The sequence below is a fragment of the Pseudochaenichthys georgianus genome, unplaced genomic scaffold (assembly GCF_902827115.2).
Source record: "Pseudochaenichthys georgianus unplaced genomic scaffold, fPseGeo1.2 scaffold_2189_arrow_ctg1, whole genome shotgun sequence".
Classification (NCBI taxonomy): domain Eukaryota; kingdom Metazoa; phylum Chordata; class Actinopteri; order Perciformes; family Channichthyidae; genus Pseudochaenichthys; species Pseudochaenichthys georgianus.
This window is the reverse complement of record NW_027262833.1, coordinates 6,598-18,597: the sequence shown is the minus strand read 5'-3', so window position 1 is coordinate 18,597 and position 12,000 is coordinate 6,598. Positions and strand designations below refer to the sequence as shown.

At 44.1% G+C, this 12,000-nt stretch overlaps 1 protein-coding gene across 1 annotated transcript; it reads left to right on the top strand.

Moving 5' to 3' along the window:
- Positions 1–267: 267 nt before the first annotated feature.
- On the top strand, positions 268–10,552 carry LOC117441933 (MAM domain-containing glycosylphosphatidylinositol anchor protein 2-like). The gene is made up of 5 exons (XM_071202308.1): positions 268–321; positions 1,030–1,204; positions 3,086–3,282; positions 8,376–8,406; positions 8,510–10,552. The coding sequence occupies exons 1-4, from the start codon at positions 268–270 to the stop codon at positions 8,376–8,378; spliced, it is 429 nt and encodes a 142-aa protein (XP_071058409.1). The 3' UTR covers positions 8,379–8,406; positions 8,510–10,552.
- Positions 10,553–12,000: the final 1,448 nt, after the last annotated feature.

The following is a 12,000-nucleotide window of genomic DNA, read 5'->3' as shown; positions in this document are numbered from 1 at the left end:
ATAATAGATTCAATTTGTATAGCGCCTTTCAAGGGACCCAAGGCCGCTTTGCATGGTGAACAAACAAACAAACAAACAAACAAAAGGGGCAAATAATAAAGCAAGAAACATCGACCTAATGTGTCCTTTTCTATAACATTATCATCCACAGTGTGACTGAGTCTGAATGCATCGATAGTTAGAACTACACAAACACGTTTTCTAGCTTGTTTCTCAGCTGATTTGATTAAAAACAGATACGTGTGTTTGAGGACGAGGGAGAGACAGATGGAGAGAAGGGAGGACGATGATGACGGAGGAGGAGAGGAAAGGACGGAGCAGGTGGGAGGGATGGATGGAAAACTGACTAACAGATGCTGAACGAGGACAAATCTGGACCACACACACACACGCACACACACACACACACACACACACACACACACACACACACACACACACACACACACACTGGAGTTAATCTGCAGCAGGCTAATACAGTCTGGCTTCGATTCAGTTTCCATCTCAACTAAAGACACACACACGCACACACACACACACATATTTTTGTATTGGATTTTGGAATATTACAGAAAATAAGATCTGTGGCAAACACATGTTTATGATACTTAGACGTTTTGTTCAAGGGGGTTATCTTGACATACCAACAACACTTTACGATTTTTGAAGTAAAAAGCTAACGTTAGGCTTTACAATAACTACAGCACGGTCACATGACTTCACGTGACCACCGCTAAGCTAAAGGTGGCTAATGTTGGGCTATAAAGGAACTACAGCACGGTCACATGACTTCACATCACCACCGCTAAGCTAAAGGTGGCTAATGTTGGGCTATGAAGGAACTACAGTACATCACGGTCACATGACTTCATGTGACCACCGCTAAGCTAACCAGATGTAGTTTAAACAGCAACTGGTTCGTCTAAACGATTTAAAATAATTTAAGCTACTCCACATCAGTCCAAACCAACTGTCCAAACAACTGTTCTGTTTAACCCCCCCCCCTACCTTCCCTCCCTCTCTGTGCAGATTCGTTGGACGAAGACGGCGGGCGGAGCTTCGGATCGTCAGGGCGACCCGACGCTGCAGAACGAAACTCTGAAGATCACGAACATCAGCCGTCACCAGGGGGGGCGCTACTACTGCAAGGCTGAGAACGGACTGGGGTCCCCCGCCATCCGGTCCATACGGGTCGACGTCTACTGTGAGAGCACACCGCAAACACATCTTAGTGTAAAGACAGGAAGTAGATGCACGCAGTTCACTTTGCACACAGACTGGAGACAGGTGAAACGGTAGTGAGCTGGAGACAGTCTATTAACAGTCCTTTTTACAGACAGGTTGAAAACAGATCGAGTTTCTTATTAAAAACAATGAACATGTATGGCTCTAGCTTAATAATAATAATACATGTTATTTATATAGCGCTTTTCCTGGTGCTCAAAGCTTAGTCTGAAGACTTGAGAAACAGTTCACTTATCTTTGCATTAAGACTGGAGACAGGGTGAAACATTCAGCCTGGCAGCAAGACTACATTTAGTTTCTGCTAAAAGTTAAAGCTTCATCAGAAACGGTGGGACTAAGTGGATTTAACCCCAGTTTAACCTTCAGTTTAAGTCGGAGCTCCTGGTGGATTAAAGAGCATTCATACCTTCCTTCCTGCTGATGGTATTAAACCCTCGTCCTGACCTAAATGGGTCCCCGTCACACATGACAAACTCTTTCAGTTGTTGGTGCCACTCACTCGTGTCTGATTGTTGCTGACCTACATGTGTGGAGGCGAAGCATCGAGCCCCTGGAGCTCTGCTCGCTGAGGATCACAGCACGAGAGGCCATGTTTCACCTTCATGTTTATCGCTGCTGCCAGGATGCAGAATCCCAGTAATCCCAGTAAAGGAACGTCTTCGGGGTGTTTCCACGCAGCAGCGCCTCGTGTGTGCTGAAGTTTCCTCCAAAAGTAACAAACAATACCCGCAAGCTTTGAGCGTTGTTGTGTAACAGCCATAATATCCTGGAGGATGTTTCTACTGGGATTGTAAGTGGTACCTGAACGCATCGCGGCTGAGTGCTTTCTCCAGGGCATGGAGGCTTTTACATGAAACTCCGGGAGGAAACAGAATAAATCATGAAGTCAACAACACAGCCGAGCTGCAGCACGTACCGCAGATTGTTTACCGTCCGTTTTAGTTTGTGGGGCTGCGATGCGGTCACTGCGCAGGTCGGAGGTGGCTCTGTGTGAAGTATATTAGCAACCAATCTCGGCTGGTGGTGGCTTCACAACCGGACTCGTTAACGCCGCAGATGCTGATTGGTCAGCGTCTGATCGGGGATCTCACCGAGTTTCCAGACAATTAAAAAGACCCCGGCTCTGCAGTAGTAATTACCCCCACTGCAGGAACACTGACCCACTGGGTGGAACATATGAATCTATAAATTCAGTAGATCTAACTTCAGCCGTTCTCACTGTGCTTTATATATTTATATCTGCGGCTCAGAAGGTGGTAAATGCATTTACAGCGAATCAAGGCTACACCCGTCGGGACAACATCCAGAAGAGTCTCTCCAGGCTGGATCCTGCAGTCACATTTACACGACTCAGCAAAACACCAACTAATGCAAGTACAGCTAAATTAGGCAGATACACACTGAACGTTAAAAGTGAGCCCTGAGATGTGTTAATCTCCTTCAACACAAACCTCTCGACACATCAAAGGATTACTGAACGAGGCTATCGGGCTTCAAGTGACCCCAGAAAGAGTCCCGAAGACGTCTCCAAAGGGAAGCCAAACAGCCACAAAGAGACGGAAAGCCGACCCACGGGACGAGAAACGACCAAACAGAACGATACGCTAAAAGTCTCCAAAGAGATGGAAACGTCTCAAAGGACAAAGACAGAGTTTCAGAATCACTCAATATTTTTGACAAATGTTATTTCGTTATGCTTGAATATCAATTATACTTCAGGTCCTTTTTAATCGCATTTTAACATAAATATATTCCCTCTTCTCCATCAATCTCCATCTCTTTCCCCTCTTCCCTCTCTATTCCTCCTCCTCCTCCTCCTCCTCCTCCTCCTCCTCCTCAGTCCTGGATGACCCTATGATCACGGTGCATCAGAGCGTGGGTGAATCGAAGGAGCACTTCTACTTTGAGCGCACGGTGTTCCTGCGCTGCGTGGCGAACTCTAACCCCCCGGTGCACTACAGCTGGAGGAGGGGCCGGGAGGCGCTGACGCAGGGCTCCGACGCCGGGGTGGAGATCTACGAGCCCTTCTTCACTCAGGTGAGGAGACATTTCATTGACATAGCACACTTCAAAAACAACGGCATCTCAAGGGGCTTCAGGTGAGGAACCCCCCCCCCCCCTTCAGGTGAGGACCCCCCCCCCCCCCTGAGGGCCGGACAGAGGTTACACAGATTCATATTCGTATTGCCCGTTCAATCATCGTGGTTTAAAGCCAGTGTTGAAGACGGTTGTTATTTTCTTTTCTTTACAATTCTTTATTTAGAAGACAGTTGAGGACATTTCACCAGTTATAATGAAATATACTTGCAGTTACAGGAAGTAGTAGACATTTGCAATAAGGGAACAGTATACATAGAAACCCTCTCTTATACAATGTTCTTGAACGTAACACAGTAACAGAAGGGAAACAGGTGTTATTTTCTATCTGTCAGGACCTCGCCACACGCTGATGAACCCAGCGAGACAAAGGCTTGAATATAAAAAAAGTTGTATTTATTTTTCACAGTGCAGGTAATCCCTCTTAACAGAGTAGGTGGTGGAAATAACAAAAGGCGCTCACAAGGAGGAACAAACTAGCATAACAAAAAAGAACTTAATAAAAACTTAAGCCAACACAAAATAAACAAAATAACCTGACATGAGTGAAAGCGATCAGTGATGCGTAAGTGCTTTACAATTTGTCAAAAATCTCAGAGCACTGTGATACGCAGCACACTAACTTGACCAGGCAATGGGCAGGTGCATTCATATACATCAGATCACCAGAGTCCAGCACAGGTCAAAAGGTCACAGAGCCTTTTCCTGGCCTCAAGCGAGAAACAGGACTTAAGATGGACTTTTATAAATCCCTCGTGGGGAAATGGTTTCTCTGCATTGACCCATCCTAGTGTTAGGAGCAGTGTGCTGCCATTTTGAACAGCGCCCGGGGAGCAGTGCGGGGAACGGTGCCTTGCTCAGGGACACCTCGGTAGCACTTGGTCTTGCCAGGACTTGAACTGGTGACCTTCCAGTTGCCAAGCCAGTTGTCCTATCAACTTCGCTACCACCGCCCCACTTATTTCTGTAAAAGAAACCTAGCCTAACCCTCAGTTTTTTTAGTAGGTTATTTACATGACATTTAAAAGAGAGACAATCATCAAGCCAGATACCAAGGTATTTGTAACAGGTAACCACTTCAAGCTGTACTCCTTGCGTAGTTACAATATCCAAAGCAGTCTCCGGTGTTTGTTAAAAACAGCCTGTAATTTAACACCAGCCTCCTGAATGGAGGGACCTGCACAGTACATCACGGTATGGTCCGCATAAAAATGTAAGGTTGCTCCTTCGACATTTTCACCTAAACTATTAATGTAGATGGAGAATAAAAGTGGACCTAAAACAGAACCTTGTGGTACACCATTAGAAATGTTTAACCACTCAGAAGACAGTCCATCAAAGTGAACACATGGGGACCTTTCAGAGAGGGAGTTCACAAACCACCCACTGCAAGGCTGGATATGCCAATACTGAGTAGCCTCTGCTTCAAGATGTGATGATCGACGGGATCAAACGCTTTGGAAAGGTCAACAAACAGAGCTGCACAACTCTGCTTATTATCTAAGATACTCTCCACATCTTTCACCACCTTCATCGTGGCAGTGATGGTGCTGCGCTGCTGTCTGAAGCCTGACTGATGCTTAGACAGGATGTCATTTGTACATAAAAACTCCTTTACCTGTTCACTCACTAGGCGTTCAAGAACCTTAGCCAGAACTGACAATTTAGAGATGGGTCTATAGTTATTTAAAATAGTTGCCTCCCCTCCTTTCAGTAAAGACAGGACATACGCTGACTTCCACAATTTTGGGATTGTGTTCGTGCTGAGGGAGAGGTTAAAAAGAGAAGTAAGAGGTGGAGCAATAAAATCTGCAGCTATCTTTAAAAAGAAAGTTTCTACGTTGTCCGGACCAGCCGGATTTTTAGGATCTAACTTGGTTAAAGCTTCACGAACAACATCAACAGTTAAAGGAAAACTGAAGGGGTTTTCCAGACCACGTTGTTCTGAGTCACCGACTGTGGTGTTCACAGAAGCAGAGTTAGTGACAGAATGAAACAGAGAGCCACAGGACACAAAATGTGTGGAGGTAGCTCATTACGGATATCACCGGTGGATATCGAGTGAGTGAGCTCCCCATTGACATCAGGACGGCAGATAGCTTACACACCTTCCGGCGCAGACTGAAAACTCATCTCTCTCGACTCCACCTCGAGCGATAGAACTATTAACAAAGCACTTATATACTAATAAAGGACTGGCTCCTCTAAAGCCAGTTGAGTAGCACTTGAAATGTTTGGCTCTATGAAGCCTGATGTACTTTATGATTCTGTTTTCCTCAAGTTTGTATTTTGTTGGTCGAACGCACTTACTGTAAGTCGCTTTGGATAAAAGTGTCAGCTAAATGCAATGTAATGTAATATCGATTTTATGGCTTAACAGAATGTTCTAGGGTTGTTCAGGTTGTTTGTGGAAACTGACAGATAATACTTAGATTTAGCACTTTTGACATGTGAAGTGAAGCTATTTCTTAGCTGCCTAAAACGCAGCCATTCCACCTCTGAGCCTGATTTCCTAGCCTTTGCCCAGGCCTTGTTTCTCTCATGAAGGAGACTCGACAGTTCAGCAGAAAACCAAGGATTGTCTCGTCCCTTCACTCTAAATTTACGCAGGGGTGCATGTCTATCAATGATCTCCATAAAACCAAGATACAAATAAGACCATGCAGTTTCTAAATCAGCACACAGATCGATTTATCCCCAATCAAACCCAAACAGATCATGCACAAAACCCTGCTCCACAAAATGTTTTATGTCTCTCTTGATGATAATGCGAGGTTTAACCTTTTGGCACTTAGTGTCCCTAATTGTGGCTACAGCACAGTGATCGCTCAGATCATTCGCAAATACTCCCACAGATGAATATTTATGGGGAACATTAGTTAAAATGAGATCAATAGAGAACCGCAGTGACGCGTCCTAAAACCCGGAAGTAAGTTAGCATTTTTAGCACTTCCGGTTCCTTCGTCAAAAAAGCAATGTATTTTCTCCATAGGGTTTTGGAAAATAGCTCGAAATAAGGTCTGTGGTTGACACAAATTTAAGAGAAGGATCACGTTTTGTTCTACGACAGTAGATACATCAGCAGTGACCCCACTGGTGATTTGTGAAGAGTTTACGTGTCTGAAAAACGATGGTTGTTACCGAGTGGCTGAATAGGACTACAGAAATGGTCGAGTCCGTTGTACGTCATTACGCCTACACACGTAAACACTCCCGCTAAGTTTGTTTTCCCCTGTGTTCTGCTTGAAAGCAAGTACCTGCCTATCTTTAGTAGCCTATCTGTAGTCTCTTTAGTATCTGTATATCTATATCTTACCATTAGAATCTCTATTTTTGAAATGGTCATTTTTAACACCGTAGTTTTATAAATTATAGAACAATTAATTGCCAGTGTTTTCCAATTTTACTCGGCAGTTCGTTTCATTGGCTAACGTTAGCTAAAGCTAGCGCTACTAGTTAGCTACGCAATGGTTTGTTGCTTTGCTCCGGGTTGCAGCCACAGGTCTTCGCATGAAACGTGCTCGTTCTATCGTTTCCCGGCCAATGTTTTCCAAAGGAGAGTCTGGATTCGTGCCATGAGGTAAGCTGACGTTACATTGTTGTCCATGTCACGGTGAAATGTAAATGATGGGTAGTGTATCGCCGTTTTAGAGATGGCACTGCTGAAAAGACCGCAAAATAAGTAAAGATAATGAATACATCCTATTAAAACCTGTGTGGCTTATATGATAAGTCTAATTAGTACAAGTAGCATAACGTTTCACCGTGTAACTAAAGATTGTAGTCAGGGAAATCAGTTTGACATATTGAACTAATAACAAATCACCTCTGGCTGGCAGAGAACGCTCTGCTCCATAGCTTCTCTTGGACGTAACATCACATGTACATTTTACATTTATATTCAATTTAATATTCCATCCCTAACATACTTTTGTATATATAATAACTTATATTTTGTTTTTCTTGTTATGCTGCTGCAACACAAACATTTCCCCAATTGGGATCAATACAGTAATATCTTAATTAATTAAGAAATATAACTATTATAATTAGTGTAGCAGCTGACACCTATTTTCAATATGGATTAATCTACCTTTATTTCTTTAGTTCAATTTTGATCTATAAAAATGTCAAAATAGTGAAAATGTTCACGAGACAAAGTGCAAGGTTATATCTTTAGATGTTATGTTTTAGCCTATGTACTGTATGTCTTAATGCTCTTATTTGTGACGATGTGACTTCCATGAAACTAATATTTTATATCTTCCCAACAGACGAGCTGACAGGAAGCCTAACCCCCTAAACGCACCAGGAGCGTCTGCGCTGCGCCGCGTTACGGCTGCGCCGCGTTACGGCTGCGCCGCGGCGGTCGTAAGGATCGCGGCCACTCTAGTCAATGGGTGCTATTCCACCACACGCGCCGCGTTACGTCTCAGACGCGTCCCAGAAGCGGCTCGGCGCAGCGCTTCTCTAAAATTAGGATGAATCCTATTTTTGCCGCGGCGCAGCCGTAAGGTCGGACAGGCAGCCCCCCCCTCGCAGGAAGTGGAAAGGTGAGCATCCGGGCCAGGCCCATCCCGCGTATATACTAATTTAGCAGACCCCCCTCCTTCATCACAACACCTCCACTACGATACGCACAATGGACGACGAGGAGTTCATAATGGAAGTGGAGAAACACACCATTGTATACGATGTAACCAATGCTTTTTACAAGGACAACATCAGAAAGGACAAGGCCTGGTTTTTAGTCGCTGCAGTTTGTGGAGTGGAAGGTAACAACTACATATTAATGTTTTAAAGTTAATTAAGAACTGCGAGGCTGCACACACGACGCTCCGCTTCCGCAACGTTTTGAAACGCGCCTGGTGTGTTAGGTCGCAGGAGGAGGTCGCAGCGTGGCGCAGCCGCAACGTAACGCGGCGCAGACGCTCCTGGTGCGTTTAGGGGGTAACACTCTAACAACCACAACATTGCAAAGGCGAGTAAATGTAAATTAAAAACGATTCACAATTTCTTCTTCTTTCTTGCAGTGAGGTGAAGCTGACCTTGCACTTGGTGCCAGTAAGGATGCTCCTCACGCAGGCTGAATGTTTCTCTTCCTTACTGACACAGAAGCCCTTGACTTTGCAATGCTTCACTAATTGTCATTTCCCTGGCTCCGTAGGGACACTTTACCTCCAGCACAGCGGGAGACCCTTCCAGACCATCTGGAGATGCCCCCAACACTCCTGATTGGGAGAGCCACAAACCTGACTCATGGACCTGCATCTGGGTTGCAGTGGTGAATGCCCTGACGCCCTCACATTCATTCATAGTCCCCCACTGTACAGACAAAGCACCATCAAGGGCCTGTTGTTGCCCTAGCACCCTGGCACTAAGGGAAGCAGTCACACGCTTTGACCTCAGGACAGCTCCAACGTTGCTGCCAGTCAACCTTCCTTTCCTGAACAAATGCCAGTTTGGGTTGGTTCGCTGACCAGTGGTAGCCACCTGAATTGCCCTCTGTTGCTCCTCAGACAATGCCATGCTTGCCACAATTGCCTCAGGTCCCTGATGCCCAACAGATTTGAGAATTTTAGGAACAGTAAGTGTTTCCAAGCTGTAGTGTTCCTCTTCTGGCTCGGGGGAGAGAAGCCAAGACATTCCTGAGAACCTGCCCCCGAGTCTGTCCCTCAGCCAGTCACGATCTTCGGAGGTGGGCTCTCTTGTCAGCGGGTTGAATGACTTATTGGTTGGAGGAAATAGCTCCTCCACTGAATGCGTACGTTTAGCTGCCTTTGGCTTCTTCCACTGACAGGGGGTGTCAGTGCAGCTGAAAGTGTGGATGGCAAAGATGGCTAATGCAGCCGCATGACTGCATTTCCATTCTCCACATGGGCATTCACATTCTGTGGAGAGAGCTCCCTCTTCTCCTGTGGATACCTGTGGTGGTGGGATTGTTTTATTATTTAAAATATATTTACATTTATAATGCCTTCCCAATTATAGCCTACTGTATGTTTATTTCATGGATATTTCTGTGTTTTCTGGTGTGTAAAATGTGTAATCTTGGGGCCTCTTCTCTTTAACGTCTACATGCTACCACTGGCTCAGATAATGAAGAACAACAACATAAGTTACCATAGCTATGCAGATGACACACACATTTACCTAACCATTTCACCAGGAGACTATGCTCCAATTCAAACACTGAGTAAGTGCATTGAACAAACCAATGACTGGATGTGTCAGAACTTTCTCCAATTAAACAAAGATAAAACTGAGGTAATGGTTTTTGGAGCCAAGGCAGAACGTATAAAAGTTAGCGCTGAGCTTCAGCCTGCAATGTTCAAACCAACAGATAGAGCCAGAAGTCTAGGTGTAGTCATGGACTCTGACCTGAGTTTCAACAGTCACATTAAAACAGTTACTAAATCAGCCTACTATCACCTAAAGAACATATCTAGGATTAAAAGACTAATGTCACAGCAGGATCTGGAAAAACTTGTCCATGCTTTTATCTTCAGTAGACTGGACTACTGCAATGGTGTCTTCACAGGTCTCACTAAAACATCTATTAGGAAGCTGCAGCTGATTCAGAACGCTGCTGCTCGAGTCCTCACTGACACTAAGAAAGTGGATCACATCACTCCTGCTCTGAAGTCTTCACACTGGCTTCCTGTGTGTCGAAGAATAGATTTCAAAATACTGCTGCTGGTTTATAAAGCACTGAATGGTTTAGGCCCAAAATACATTTCTGACCTCCTGCTAAACTATGAACCATCCAGATCTCTCAGGTCTTCAGGGACTGGTCAGCTTTCTGTCCCCAGAGACGGGTCTCTCAGGTCTTCAGGGACTGGTCAGCTTCCTGTCCCCAGAGACGGGTCTCTCAGGTCTTCAGGGACTGGTCAGCTTTCTGTCCCCAGAGTCAGAACTAAACATGGAGAAGCAGCGTTCAGTTATTATGCTCCAAATATCTGGAACAGACTCCCAGAAACCTGCAGGTCCGCTGCAACTCTGACTACTTTTAAATCCAGCAAGAAGACTTTTCTTTTTGTCGCTGCTTTTAATTGAACTATTCACATCTTAGACTGCACTGTAACTTTTATCCATGTATTTTTTCTTTTAATGTTTATTTTATTAGCTTTGCTTTTTAATGACTGATTTTAAATGCCATTTCTTAATGTCTTTCATTTTTTGTAAAGCACTTTGAATTGCCATGTGTTGAAAAGTGCTATATAAATAAACTTGCCTTGCCTAATAAAGATTTCATGTGACACATAAAATGGATTTGTTGATGGGAATTAATGTGAATAAATTAACTCTAGGTTAACGGTACTCTTGCTATAACTACTCACCGACACTCTATAAACCTTGTCCCTCATGCTAGCACTGACAACACCGGTAAGCACACCTTCATCTAGGCTGCCCGTGTCCTGACTTGTAGTGGTTCTCTCCTCTATCTCCATTCTTCTTGTCATCTTTGTAAAACGATATCAGACTGGTAATTGACACAGCCATGACATTAGTTAAATTCAGTGTGGCTAAAATGAAAAGCTTTGTTAAAATATGCAAGCACGCGGAAGTCAAAGTCAGCTTTATTGTAAACAAATTCTACATGTGTTATACATCCAGAAATATCGTTTCCCACAGTGTGACATGTAGCCTATACATAAAACAAAAAGGGCCTAGATAAACGGGGTATACAGTTTAAAATGTTAATATATTTAAAGTGTTCAAAGTGCAGTTTCAGTGCAAGTCAGTTGAAACGATCTTAAGTTGGCGTGACGTTGAAGTCGTGCGACGCTGCTGTACTGGCTTGTAGTTCGTTTATAGCATAACGTTAGCATTTCGCTTTTGGCGACTAGATTTATGATTAAAAAATTATAAAAGTAGGAGAGACATGTGGAGATTATCCGGCTGAACAAAACGTGATCCTTCTCTTAAATGTGTGTCAACCACAGACCTTATTTCGAGCTATTTTCCAAAATCCTATGGAGAAATTGCATTGCGTTTTTGACGAAGGAACCGGAAGAAGTTTACATCCGGGTTTTAGGACGCGTCACTGCGGTTCTCTATTAGGGAGGATTTATTTGGGGACTTAATGTTCGGTCGAGTAGGACTGTCTATAATCTGAGTAACATTCAATGAGATACAAAGGTTTTTAAAATCCTCTGACACTGCAGTTAACCAGTCCCAGTTAAAATCTCCAAGTAGCACTATTTCCTTGTAGTCTAGTTGCGATAAAAGATTTGCTAGCGAAGACAAGGAGTCTTTGCCAGCTGAGGGGGGTCTGTAACAACTCACCACCATGACCTGTTGACCCTTTGCCACTTCTATATTTAAGGCTAAACATTCGAATTGCTTACTGATCGATTTGGCAACTAATGTGGATACACTGAACTTATTCTTAACATAAATGGCAACGCCACCACCTTTATTAGGCCGGTCGGTACGATACACATTAAAACCATTTAAGGCAATGTCAGAGGCCAAAATAGATTTGTTTAGCCATGTTTCTGATAAGACAATGACGTCAGCGTCAGTCGAGCTTGCCCAAATGCGGACAACATCTAGTTTACCTAACAGACTGCGCACATTCAAGTGGATGAAACCCAACCCAGACCTAGCTTTAAAATCAGCAGGAGTAGCAATCTGACTATTACTACTGGGCGG